Source organism: Lagenorhynchus albirostris, chromosome 5 (genome assembly GCF_949774975.1).
Source record: "Lagenorhynchus albirostris chromosome 5, mLagAlb1.1, whole genome shotgun sequence".
Taxonomy (NCBI): Eukaryota; Metazoa; Chordata; class Mammalia; order Artiodactyla; family Delphinidae; genus Lagenorhynchus; species Lagenorhynchus albirostris.
Window position 1 is genome coordinate 97553034 of NC_083099.1, and position 14962 is coordinate 97567995.

General features: G+C 35.4%; 1 protein-coding gene across 4 annotated transcripts in view; it reads right to left on the reverse strand.

Annotated features, from left to right (window-relative positions):
* Window positions 1–14962, reverse strand: part of TFG (trafficking from ER to golgi regulator) — a 43269-nt gene that overhangs the window by 1229 nt on the left and 27078 nt on the right. For 2 of the 4 annotated variants that reach the window (XM_060150672.1, XM_060150671.1), the window contains exons 5-7: window positions 13343–13510; window positions 8813–8941; window positions 3090–3185 (exon numbers count right to left, since the gene is read on the reverse strand). In XM_060150672.1, coding sequence (XP_060006655.1) covers window positions 3090–3185; window positions 8813–8941; window positions 13343–13510 — 393 coding nt within the window. Of the gene's footprint in view, window positions 1–3089; window positions 3186–8800; window positions 8942–13342; window positions 13511–14962 lie in introns of all 4 variants that reach the window. The other 2 variants (XM_060150670.1, XM_060150669.1) reach the window with 1 other exon arrangement.

Sequence of the window (14962 nt, forward strand, 5' to 3'; positions counted from 1 at the left end):
TATTTGTAGAGAATGAATATTTTTAAATGAAACAATGGTGCTACAAATACATCTTATTGTGCTAATGAGATGCTTTAAGGTTTATTCACTCTATAAAAACTAAGCCAGTTAAGAGTAAACATTAAGTGCCAATTTTCACAATCCTTAAACTCTTTCTTTTAGATTTGGTATCTGATGTAAAGGTTTTTGCCTTCACAATTCAAAATTCTGGCTTAGCAGTAACAATGTAACACACAGAAAGCATATCATATTGCCCCACAAAAATCAACATCTATATTCATTAGTTACTAGGATGTAAAGTCTTTTAAAATAAAAGGTCTGCTTCACTAAAAACTTTTATCTCTACCATGAAACACACCTGCAGCTACTTGCAATGAAACCTCTCCATTGACTGGAATCCTGTCAGCATTAAATACCAGATACATAAGAAAATTATTAAAATATGTACAACCCTGCATTTAAAAAAATAAAAAGGATTGAATGAATTTGAGTATATTCTGAACTCACCTTGAACCTGGGTTCAAAATTTACTCATGAAAGAAACCTTTCTGACACAGTCCATGAATAAAACTGGAAAAGGTCACAGAGGGAAACTGCCAAAGTGTCAGAGTGTCAAAGATGGTCCAATGTTACCACCACCACTTAGTCTCCAAGCAGAGTATTTACTTGACTATTTCCATATCTCCCAAATTCAAGTTAATAAGGACTAGCAGGATCAGAAATACAGAGATAATAATTTGAAAAGAACTAAACTTTAATCAGTGAAGACCCTGACTAAAATCATTAAGAGCAAGCTTAATTTTTAATAAGTAAATCAAATATCTAATGCATTTTACTCATGGCAGTATCTAAATACTGAACTAAAGTCAATTCATTGATGTCATACAATTTCTCCTATCCTCTACATAAAATTTTTTTACTGTAAGTTTTTGGAGAAACAGAAGGACTCAGCTTTTATACTGAAAATATCTATTCAACTTAAGATTATGAGCAAAAAAAAAAAGCTGTCTTTTCATCCTGGCAGGTGAAATCTAAACTGGCTTTTTAACAGCATCTGGGGACAACCATATCTATTTTTCAAGAGAGGGAATAACCCCTAAGGGCCTAAGATGCTGTTTCATTAGCAACCTACTAGTCTTTGACCATAATATAGCAATACCTCTATAGGTATATACTCTCCTCCTCCCACCACCATCCCCCCTCCCTTGAAAAACAAAATAAATGAGTAACTTTGGTGCAAATTGCCAGAAATGGCAAGAAATGGAAATTCTGTGGTTCTCTGAATAAATGAATTTTAAAGAACAAGGAGTCATATGGTCCACAAAGCCTAAAATATTTACTATCTAGCTTTTTATGGCAGAAAAGTCTGCCAACCCCTGGTCATGGTTGGAGAATGTAGAATGATATAGGGAAGTCATTAACTACAAAGTCAAGGATACTGGGTTCTGGTCTGGTTCTCCCACTAAATGGCTGCATGTCCTTTGATGAATCACAACTCTCTGAACCCTAGTTGTCTCATTTATAAAATGAGTGGGTGGGACAAGATCAGTGGTCCCCAACCCTGGTTGCACTTTAGAATGACGTGCAAAGCATTTAAAATAAAAAAGCCTGAGTCCCATGCTTGACCAAATAAAACAAGATCGCTGGGAGTAGAGCCCAGGCACCTGTAACTTTCAAAAAACACCTCTCCAGGTGATTCTGAAGTATGGTGAAGACTGAAATCCCCTGGATTAGATAACTAGGTCTTTCCCACTCTAATATCTATTATTTCTACAAATTATATAATTTGTAACACAGATTTTCTTTAAAGGACTGCATCCTAAAAATAACCTTCCCCCAATATTATAGTCCAAGTTCAAATTCATTCGACTATTTTATATAATTAAAAACTAGCAGTTACAGGTTAAATCACTCCACAGCAAATCCAATCCAAATAAAAATTGTTCTTTGTGTTAAAATATGTCAGACTCCAATGGTAGAATTTTATGGTCTAATTCAGGGGGTCAGCAAACGTTTTTCTGTAAAGGACCAGACAGTAACTATTCTAGGCTTTGGGGGCCACATGGTTTCTAAAACTTATAACTGCTGGGGTCGTGTTTTCACCATAAGTTCCAAGCAGATTTAAGGGAAAAAAAGAGCACACACTTGCTTTAAGAATAGTTGTACCCTGTCATTTTTACTGAGGAAAATGATTAGGCTTTTTTGAGTGGGAGATCCTTAGGCTCACTGGCAGCAGTCTACTATATGGAGCTTTAATCTCAGACTTTTCGATGATACCTAAGTTAATGTTTATATTAAACGAGATAATGTGTACACAAGGGATTGCTAATGAGGTTGACTGTTTTCCCCCATGTTTATTGCATGTTCTTTGCTCATTTTTGTAGAGTTAATCTTACTACTTTTCTAAAATTACAGTTGAAATTTTGATACTTAAATCTTTGACTGTAAAACAAGAGTTGAACACAAAATTCTCAGATATAACAAATGTAAAAATTACCTGAATTATAACCACAGTATTCAAAGCTACATGGAGAGATTTTTATGTTCTTAGTTGCCTGAATTACGTTTTACACAATTCTACTTTTATGGCCTGTTTTTGGTATTCCTACATACTTTTGGGAGATTTAAAAACTTATGTAGCTTAATTTGGTTCTTATTTAATAAGACCACCCTCTTTCCATGTTCCATGGAAAGTTCCATGAGGGAACTGTTAATGCTTTTACAGGTACTAAGAGTACGCTGGGATAATGTGTTACATATAATGGAGGAAAAAATGTTGCATTTTTGTAGCTCTACATCACCCAGCAGGTAAGTCATCACATCAGTGGGAGGTAACTTTGTATTAAAAACTTTTTTATACTACAGGTTACTACTGAATCATCTACTATGATTTTAAGTTTTACCTGCCCACTGGAAAACTGAAATGGTGATTTACAGTAAAAATTTTTATGCAAAATATTTAAAAACAAGTGTTATTCCCCCCCCCCCCAAGTAAATACTTAATACCTACTATAACAAATCAAGGAATTAGGGGGAAAGAATTAAAGTTTCTTGAGTACAGAGACAGCTCCCTCTGGACACCCGCTCACCTGCATACTGAATACCATACTGCTGCGTCGGCTGGGGGGGCACCTGTGGCTGAGTGCCATAGCCAGCCTGCTGCGGGTACTGCTGGTACATCTGACCTAAAAGAGACAAGACAAGGCAAAGAGGCAGGTTTAATGCAGCAGAAGAGAAACGCTTTCAAAGCACATTTAATTCTCTCCCCATTCACACACATAAACACACTGAGAACCAAGACACAAGAATGTGTTTGTTCCCCTCTGTCTATGAAGAGAAGAATGAACAATTTAACAAGTGTGGCCACTCTGCTGTGGAATAACTGCAGAGAACTCTAATCGGCAGCAAATAACATGAGTGGTTACTTCAGAAATTCCAGAAAAACTAATGTTTTCAAACCCAACTGTCAACAGATATGTACTACTAATGTTCAGTAAAAATCAATAAATAAAAATTTGAGGAAAGGGGCAAATACCATTAATAGCTCCTGTGATTTCCAAACACGTAAGAATTTACTGGTTCATGTCCTTATCATCTCTATTACTTTACAGTTGTTCTAATGGTGGATTTAGCTAGATCTAATGCCTAGAGAGCAATAAAACTTGCACTGTAATATCTAGCTAGAATTTAAATTTTTAAAAAATCTAGCTAGTATTTAAATCTTTAAAACAACTTTATGTTGCTAAGTCTTTAAAAAATATTCACACTACCTGCTGTTAATCAAAAGACAACAGGTAAATAGCATACTTTTGGCGGAAAAAGACAATGACTAAAAAAAAGTCAATGCATTATCTAGTGCCATTCAAACTGAGATGCAGGAGGCAGCTAGTGCTCACAGGCTACGATCCCAGGATAGAACCCACGCTACTGGACTGGGTGCCCAGCTCCACATACTGCAGCACTAAATGAGCTATGACCTTACTGATAGCCAGATTATTTCCTAGCAAGCAGTGGTATGCTTTTTATGATATAAATAAAATTTGCTTAACTATTTTTAAGCTATTAATCCTCTTCCCAAATACAACCAAAAACGGACAAAAAGTTTCTTAAATGCTTTCTTAATGGTTCAAGATTTATCGATAGCACAAAAGGTAGTACAGAAGTTAACCACCTTTTAGAAGATACTGCCTTAATCCTAGATTGCATTTCATAACTAAATTTTAGAACGGAAGTGGCCAGAATCTGGTACAGAAATATAATCAAAGGGGAGGAATATGCATAGCATTTGACAGTGGGTTCTAATTCCTAGAAATCAGAAGGATTAACTCTACAATACAAAAATGAGCAAAGAACACACAATGAATACATAGGGGAAAAAAAAAATCAACCTCATTAGCAATCCTTTTTTCAGTACAGAAAGATTAAGCAACTTACCTGGGGTCAATACATCACAGCTAGTAAGAACCATCACCAGAACCCAGGCATAACTCTAGAGCGTTAGCTTAAAAGGAGTTTTGTACATGTTACCTTGTTTAATATAAACATTAACTTAGTATCATCGAAAAGTCTGAGATTAAAGCTCCATGTAGTAGACTGCTGCCAGTGAGCCTAAGGATCTCCCACTCAAAAAAGCCTTATCATTTTCCTCAATAAAAAAATGACAGGGTACAACAATTCTTAAAGCAAGTGCATGCTCTATTTTTTTCTTAATCTGCTTCGAACTCATTGTGAAAATGCCGACCCTGTGATTAAATACTATCTCTACAAAGTATTTCTTTTACTTATTTTAAATACACTTCATTCAAATCCAAAACAGGACTCTCACTCTCTGTCACAGTATTCTGAAAATTAAGAAGTCTGTGTTCAGTTGTAAACAATGAAGAACAACTTGACATACTTGAAGAAGGAGAGAGCTACAGGATATATTAAGCGAAAAAGCAAGGTGCCAACAGAGTTTAGAGTAAGCTATGATCTGAGGGAAAAAAATATATAAGCTACGTTTTGTGTATTATATTTTCAGAAAGAATCAATGGTAGAAAAAAGTAAAAGCAATAAAACATATTACCTAGGGAGAAAGAGAATAGGATGAAGCAAAGAGTAATGGTGAGGCCTCTAGGACTAAACTTTGTGACACAGATTGGTAGCCAGCCTCTATGATGACCCTCAATGACTCCTGCACATGTATAGCATATGATAAGGGGTTGGTATCCTTTATATTTTTAGAAATTAGAAAGATTAACTCCACAATACAAAAATTAGCAAAGACCAAGCAATAAACACATGAGTATTCACTCTCTTGTGTAGTCCCCTCACACTGAATAGGGCTGACCTCTATATCATTAGAATATTGCAGAAATGACAGTGACATTTCTGAGGATACGTCGTGAAAGACAGCCATCTCCTATTACTGTCTTGATCATTCACTCTGGTGGAAGCTGCCCGTCATGAGGTCACCCAAGCAGCCTATGAGATCCATGTGGTGAGTAAATGAAGCCTCCTGCCAACAAACATGTGAGGGAGTCATCTTCGAAGTGAATCCTTCAGTGCAGGTTAAGCTTCAGAAGACTGTAAGCTCATGAGAGACCCTGAGCCAAAACCACCAAGCTAAGCGTCTCCCAGATCCCTGATTCTGAAACTGTGAGATAATAACTGTTTGTTGTTTTAAGCATCTATGTTTTGGCGTAAATTGTTAACATAGCAATAGTTAATTAACATACATAGTTTTGACTTTAGAAACATGTAGGGTTGACAGCTATTAAAAAAAAAAAGACTTTAGACACACAATCAAATGGAAAATGTGAACCTTGTTGTAAGACTCCTAATTTGAACAAGCCCCCCAACTGTTATAAAGTAACTATGAGACAACTACAGAAATTCAAATATAATGTGTTGACATTAAGAATCACTTAAACCACATGGAAAAGAATATGAAAGAAGAATATATATACATATAACTAAGTCACTGTGCTGTACAGCAGAAATTAACCATTGTAAATCAACCATATTCAGTAAAGTTTAAAAAAGAATCACAATATTGTTATGTATAATAATGATATGGTGATTACATTAAAAAGAAAAGAGTATCATTTAGACATGCATACTAAAATAACTGAGTGAAAAGAGGGGAGTGGAAGAGGCAAGACAGATGAAAAAAGAATGCTACTTTAAAAGACTACTCAGCTTATCCATTTTATTGGCATATGATTTACAGATTTCAATTATATCCTTGTCACCTTTTTAGCTTGTCAAACAGCAATACTTCCTAGCCTTTGATGACTTTTAGTGCTCTTTTCTGTATCCTTGCCACTTTTTTATTATGTTTTTGGCAACTACTCTAGTGCACATAGCTTTCCAGTAACAGAGGCACCTGCCTTAGGCGAAAAAGGATAATACTGTCCATTCTGTTTCTTTTCATGAAGCTTAATATTTTGTTGATCCTTTTAACTGAACAACATGTTAAGACTAAAATCCTTGGGAAAAAAATTTACAAATCCAAGGTCCCTTTTATGGAATTTAAATAATAACTCAGAATTATTTACTTTATTTTAGATTATTATTTCATATTCTATTCTAAGAAATTGCTACTATTAATTATTAGTAGTAGATTTTTATGTTGATTATTCTGCTGAAATTATAACCAGCAGTTGATCTAACTAACTGGTGATGCCAGGGACTCATTATATATCATACGTCAAAAAGCATTCATTAAAGTAGCCTGTAATTCATCTTGTGAATCTGTAAATGACTGATACATTAAATCTAGAGCTGTGCTATCCAATAGGCACTAGCCACATATGACCACTAATAAACACCTGAAATGTGGCCAGTCTTAACTGTGATATGCTGTACGTGTTTTGAAGTGTTTCAAATTGATGTCACACCCCAGATTTCCAATATACAGTATGAAAACCAGAATGTAGAACATTAATAACTTTTTAATAATGATTACATGTTGATACACTGGATATACTGGATTAAATAAAACGTATAATGGAAATTAATTTTACCATTAAAAAACTTTTTTAATGTGGCTAACAGAAAATTTTAAATTACATGTAGCTTCCATGGTATTTCTTTTGGACAACACTGATCTAGAGATTCACCTCCACAATGCTAATCTATTGACTGATGTCACATTAATAACTGTACAAATTTCTCATTACAATGTACATTACAATGTTTTAATGTACACTAAAAAGTAATGGCTTTAGGAAGGAATACAATTAATGCCACCCTAAAGAAATTCAATTCACACCAAATGGTGTCAACCTGATGCCTCTAGAAAAGGGAACTTGGTTGCTGGGGGTCAGAAGTGGGAAACAGCATTTTCTAATTTCCACTGTATATCCTTTTATATTACTAAAGTTTTACCTATTTGAAAATAAATTTTCCATTAAAACAAACCCCTGATAGAATAAGTTGAGATATTGTTAGCAGAACCTTAAATCCCATTCCTTTATAAGTGAACAGCAAACATTATTTGGTACAATTACCCTTCCAACTGTCATCCTACAACAGTATACACGGCTTAAAATGGGATTTTTTTTTTTTTCAAAACAGATGTTAGTTCATCTGATATAGCCATTAAACTCCCATCATATCCAAACTCTGCTTCTTCCTCCCTGTTTCAGACACATCTGCCTCAATTCTAGCTTATTCCAGTTCTGGCAGTTGCATCTTGGTACAAAGGAAAGACTATGACTAAAGTTGGTTGAGAAGAGGCTTTAGCAGTAAGAAATTCTTCCCAAACCACTCATTTATCAGCAAAATGCCACCTGCTAGTCTCTACCACTATCATTTATCCAATGGGACAAACCTAAAAGTACCACCACAGAATAATTAGAAATCTATTACAAAAGTGCTCGGTTCATTTTAGACTGTTTTGGGGGGTTTTTCTGTTTGTTTTAATGTGATTAATAAACTCAGTCACTTGCTTATCATGCTGAAAATACATCCTGTCATACCACCTGGCCCCTTTACGCAAATAGAGCACCACCTGGTGATTGTTTTAAAGTAAAACATAGGGTTTTAAAGGGCCTAACAAGCATGGGCAATTCAAAGAAATAACATTTTAACATCTAGAAGGAACCCTAGATGAGTAACCCCGAGGCGACGTTCTGCAGCGCTCCAAGGGTTTCAATGAGGCACCTCAGTGTCTGCTGTCCTGAGCTTGCGGCCCCTCAATCCCCTTCAACAATGGCAGTGACCCCTTACTTGTTTTAAATACTAAGCTTTTAAGTTCTATTTCATTCAGGACTAAAGACCCTCTTTTAAAACCACTGATTTAGTCCAATTTTCACAAGTCACAAGTGGGAGAATATAAAAACCCAGAGAGATTAAACTGCTCATCCGAGAACACATCATTTAGAGAAGAAAAGTTTGATTTAAAATACATTGCTTTTTCCACAAAAGACATATTGCTAAATGCACAAAAATATAAATGGCTATTTATCTTTCAAAAAAACTACTTAACTAATGTTACACTTTACCTCTATTTTTTAAATTACAAAAATAATACACAGTTGCAAGAGGGGAAGGGAGAAGGGAATAAAATAGCACCTAAATATTATGCTTTAAACATTTTTAGCTTTTTTTCCTCTTCAGTAATCACAAGCATACCTGACATTGTTCTATTTGGTATTTTTAACCCAAAAGTATACTATGTCAGTACATCAAAAATTTTTACAACCGTGTTCATAGCGTGAATGCACACGTAAGCTTTTCACCGTTACCAACAATGCCATAATAAACGTTTCTGCACATGTACCTTTCCGCACATGTGCTCTAAGCTCTATTTTACCTTCACTCTGACCTGCTTGAGTCTGAGCTCCTGTATATGGTGGCTGCTGTGGCTGAACTCCTGATGGGTGAGCTGCAGAGGAGGAGGAAGCAATGCTGTCGGGAGTTCCTGAACGGTCTTCGGCAGGAGCACTGGGTGGCCCTGGGTGGTCATGAAAAGTCAGCTCAGTTTCTAATACAAGACCTGTCCCCAACAAGCTCAATAATAAGTTTGGTTAAGAGACTAAAAATAAAAGTACTATAGAATAAGCACAACCCAAATGCAGCCTTATATATTGATGTATATACTTTTTTCCTTTGCTCCAATCTCTCAAGAATCCAAAGCTACAACTGGAAATCCTTCCTTGTAAAGTGTGGAGTGCTACATTCCTGAGTCCTAAACTCCCCCTGCAAAAACCAAAACTCACCTCTGCAATAACAGTATCCACCACTTTATGTAATCTATTTTTAGATCAACCAAAAGTATCATTTCATTCTTTTTTTTAAAATAAATTTATTTATTTATTTATCTATTTATTTTTGGCTGCGTCGGGTCTTTGTTGCTGCGCGCTGGCTTTCTCCAGTGGCGGCGAGCGGGGGCTACTTTTCGTTGCAGTGCACAGGCTTCTCATTGCGGTGGCTTCTCTTGTTGCAGAGTATGGGCTCTAGGTGCGTGGGCTTCAGTAGTTGTGGCTCACAGGCTCTAGAGTGCAGGCTCAGTAGTGGTGGTGCGCGGACTTAGTTGCTCCGCGGCATGTGGGATCTTCCCAGACCAGGGCTCGAACCCATGTCCCCTGCATTGGCAGGTGAATTCTTAACCACTGACGAGGGAAGCCCTCATTTCATTCTTCAATGGGCCTCCACTGCCCATAAATCAAGTTCAAGCCTCTAGCTTGGTATTCAAGGGTCCAAACATTTCTCACAATTCCTCTTCTCACATGCCCTTCAGTTAAACTAACCTATTCCCTATTCCCCCAATAGATCTAATACTTTCTCTGCCTCCATTTCATTAATCACTGTTCCCTTCACTGTCCCATTTTCACATATCTAAATAAACATTCCTTAAAACTCAGTTATAACTCCACACTTCTAGTAAGGCTTCTTCACCCATAAATACTTTTCTTCACTTGTGAACTTCTATGGAGTATACTTTTATTAAGACCCTTACCAACTTCTACTTTGTATTTCTGAAGAGGCCTCATCTTCCCTCTTACACTTGGAGCTCTTTGGGCCAGGTCCCTTTCTGATTCCTTCCATCTGCCTCACAAGACCTAGCTCTCTTACACATGGAACCACTCAAAATTCTTCTAAAATAATGAACAAAGAAGTAAATGGAGAGAATTTGCTACAGCTCCCATACTGTAACAGGCAAAAAAGACATTCTGAAGATAACTGTAGATTATAGATATGTTGACTTCTTTAAGTTCTTTTTGTTTGGGCAATATAGAAGAATGGTTAAAAGCACGAGTTTTGGAGCCAGACTGTCTAGGTTCAATTCCCAATGCTGCCACTTAGTAGCTGTGTAACTCTGGGCATGTTACTTGATCTCTTTCTGTGCCTCAGTTTCCTCATCTGTACAAAAGAAATACTAATTCCTACTTCATAAGGTTACTGTAAGGATTGTGAGTTAATAAGAGCTTATAGCAAATACTTATAAAAGAGGTTATGGGGGAGGGGCAAGAAGTATAGGGGATTAAGAGGTACAAACTATCAATACTATATATAAAATAAGTAAGCTACAAGGATATATTATACAACACAGAGAATATAGCCAATATTTTATAACTATAAATGGAGTATAACCTTTAAAAATTGTGAATCACTATGTTGTACACCTGAAACTTTATATAATATTGTACCATCAACTATACCTCAACAAAAAATATTTTAAAAAGAAATATATTAAAACATTATTTAAATATATTAATATATTTAATATAAAATATATTAAAAATGAAAATTAAAAAATGATTATATAGCAAGAGCTTATAAAAGTGAATACCACTTAGAAAGCTCCACATAAGTACTTGCTATTACTAGCAGACTAATTTCCCTGAGGGCCAAACCTCTATCCTTTGCACTGGTATATCCCAGAACTTAGCACTGTATTAGAGGCACATAGGTGGAAGCTGATAGTCCAGATATTGATGAGAACCTAAACTAGGATAATGGTACTGGTAATGCAAGAGAAACTGATGACTGCCAGAGTAAAATGGACAGTCGCTCCTGCGTACCACCATTTCACTGATATTTATCAACATGTAGACAAATAAATACACACGTCCCTTCTAAGAAGGATAACACAGATAATACAAACACACTATGTTATTATCCTAAAAAAATATTACTTCCACTCCTCTTTTCTTCCTTGTACATAAGCTATTAGTTAATGTTGCTTTTCCTATCATAATAGTTCATCCCTCCATGTACACATTCACTACTGTAGCCAAGTTTTTCACATCATAACCTGAGTACCTTCACAAAGTATCCTGGCATTTTCTATGTGTACAGTTTTTCCTACTTCAATTCAACATACAAAGCTACCAGAAAAATGGTCTTCAAATATAATATGAATCACAGTAATCATATTAGTCTGGTCTATACTATATTCTAATCAAAAATTTTAAGCCTGACCTCATATATAACTATTTACTCCCTCTATCTGGCATATCTTGAAGTCTTAAATATTACGAAGCTGTAATATTAACTCATATTTCAGTTGCTCTAAAAATGTGTTTTTCAGATGGACCACTTATGTGATGTCTTCTTTTACCAAGAACATACATCATGTATAAGTACTCACCTCTCTTTTTTCAGAATGTCACACAATTCTCTTTAATAAATAATCCCATAAAAGTCTCAAAGGATTTTTTCTACTAATTTTCTTTTTCTATCTTTCCAGTTACTGATAATGGCAAAGTAAACTGATCAGGTAAAACCTCCCACAAATAACTTAAAAACGTGGACAAAATAGAAGAAAACAACTATTTGAAATGACTAGAGGTCAGCCAAATGTCAGCAGACACCAAGAGTTTACCCCCCTGGAATTACAACAGGTGAGAATTGCAAACCCCAACCTCTGCAGCTCAAACCACAGAAAACCGGTGTTAACTTCATGGTTGGTCAAGCAGCCAGAAACTTGAGGGGAAAAGCCCTTGAGTTAAGAGAGTCACTGAAGGAATGAGACCTAAAATACGAGTATAAGCTCAGTCCCAAACCCCCAGCTGACCATGGGGGTAGGAGGGGAGAGGGTGACACCAAAAGGGCACAGAAGAAAAAGCAGCACACCTAGAGCTGAAAGGACTTAGCAGAGCGGTCAGCTGCTATAATCCCAGGAGGAAGAAGGAGTAATTTGAGTAAATACTAGAGCAGCAGTAACAAAAAATCCTCACAAGAACCTAAAAGAATTCCAAGTCTTTGCTGAAATAGCTCAGCTGGGAGAGCATTAGACTGAAGAATACCAAGTTATTAGAACATATTAATCACAATGTCCAGTTTTCAATCAAAAACTGTCAGATGTGCAAAGAAACAGGAATACGTGACCCATACTCAGTTTCCCCTGAGGGAAAGAGCAGAAGAAACTGACTCCAAACAGGCCCAGATGCTGGATGTAGCGAACATTTCAAAGCAGCTTTATAAGTAATTTTAAAGAATTAAATAAAAATACCTTCAATGAATTAAAGGGAAATACAATCTTAATGAATGAAAAGGTAAGGCATCTTAACAGAAAAAACTAACACTATAAAAAGAACCAAACGGAAATTCTAGAGCTGAAAGCACAGTAACTGAGAGGTAAAATTCACTAGAAAGGTTTAACAGCAGATTGGAAATGGCAGAAAAAAATCAGTGAACGTGAAGAGTGATCAACAGGAATCATCCAATCTGAAGAACAGAGAGAAAAAAGAGTGAAGAAAAATGAACCTCAGAGAGCCATGGGACAATCAAGCTCTCCAGTGTACATGTAATTGGAATCCCAAAAGAGAGAAAGCAGAAAAAATGTTGAAGAAATGATGCCCAAAATATAAAAAGAAAGCACAGTATAAATGCTGTTTTAAGGTTAAAAACATTCAAATAAAAGCAGTTTCTACACTAAATTAAACCAGAAATCTTCATTTAAATTGCCTTAATTTAAGATCAAAAGAAAGAATATCAAATATAATTTAAATCCAGCAACACATCTGAAATAAGATTACAAATGATTCAGATTTTTAAAAAAATAAACCCTCTGAATTCTACTTCTGATAAAATTTACCTGAACCAACAGAGGTTATTCTTTAAAGAGGACAGTTCTATTGCCTGGGAGAGGGCATGAGAAAGCTTTCCAGGGTGCTGGAAATCATCTACATCTTGATCTTGTTGGTATTTTACACAGGGTATGTACATAAGGTATATATGTACATATATATATATATATATAGGGTATAAACATTTATTGAACTGAACTCTTAAGATCTGAGCACTTCACCATATCCAAGTTATCTTCCATTAAAGAAGGAAAGAAGGAAAGAAGGAAAGGGGAGGAAGGAGAGGGGGAATAAAGGATGGGAGGAAGGCACTAACTTACCTGAAACCTGATCATCTGTTAAGCCAAATGCTGACATGACATTTTTATTGATTTCATCTTGGTTTTTTAAAGGATCAAAAGCTGACATACTTGCTGCCATAACCTGAGTAGACTGTTTCCCAGAAGAATCAGAAGCAGCAGGCTTTTCTTCCCTACTATCCACAGTATCTATAAAAGAAATAAGCAAAAACTTGTTTCTATTTTATCTATACTCAATAAGGCCTATAAAATATATGACACCAAAATATATATGTGCATATACTCTGGAATGTTGAGGGTATCTCTGAAAATAGGATTATAGATAATTTTACCTTCTTCTTTGTACTTGTTTATATTTTTGTTTGTAAAATCAGGAAAAAAGGTCAAAAAGAGATGCAAAATAGATAAAATTTCTTGAGAAAGCTATTATGTATGTCCTTCCCTAAGAATTATCAGATGAGAAAAAAAATACAAGCACCTTTACAGACAGAAACATTTTTATCCTTCTTTTTGAAGACCTATGACCTATATCCTAATATCAGACTCATACTGTGCACTAATGCTTTATTTTCTAAAAGGATAAAAAAGCTTAACTAAAGTTATGATATCAACTTCTATGTTTTATTTTTACTTGTCTTCTGGTTCATTATTAAAGTACATGGAAACCTCAAGCCAATGCATACTTTTAATTTACTATGTCTTCCTTTAAAATACTTATTACTTATTACAGATAAAACGATATGTCTGAGATTTGCTCAAAATAACATGGGAGGGGTAGAAATGTGTGCAAGTATAGATGGCATGATACTATGAATTAATAATTGTTGAAGCTGTGTGGGTTCATGAAATTCATTATAGTATTATGCCTCCGTTTGTATATGTTTCAATTTTTCCATAATAAAATATTTTGAAAAATAGAATTTTAAACATTATGAGCAGGAAAAATTTTAAACCATGCTTTTCTTCTAAGGATACTATGGTACTAAACAGGCATTTACACTACCTTGTGAAAGAAAAGGGGTTCAAGAATAACCTACATTTTATAAATAGAAACTTAAGGCCAACAAATAAAAAAAAATAAAAACAAAACGAACAAGTTAATGAAAAGAATACTGCTAACCACTTACTCAAATAACAGACAATTATCAATTCCTTTCTGTTACCAACCAAGTAAATGAACATCAGTTATTAAATCATCTCTGTGATCAAGACCAAATTTATCTTGTGAAAAAATGTACGGACTAAGTGGAATATAAGCACACATGGGCTTACAGCTCTCATTTATTCCTATCATTCCTTTAGTTACATTAATATTTCCTAAATTTCTGTAAGAAAGCTTCTATAACTACTGCTTTAAAATAAGTCTGCCAGTCATCCATCTTCCTCACCAATTTCCCTCCTCTAATTCCAAGGCCACATCCCAAGAGCACATCACACCAATCTTATGATTATTTCCCCTCACAGTGCTACCTTCCACTACCTATGCATACTTCCACTTAGGGCAAACTAAATTCACCAGGGAACACAATATATGTCCACTAGCTCACTACTTCCTCCAGTAGCTACTGCAGAGCTACTGCTACAGGTCAATCCAGTATTTAAGGTGGCCTACACATCATCTGCCTCATAGAGGAAAGCAAA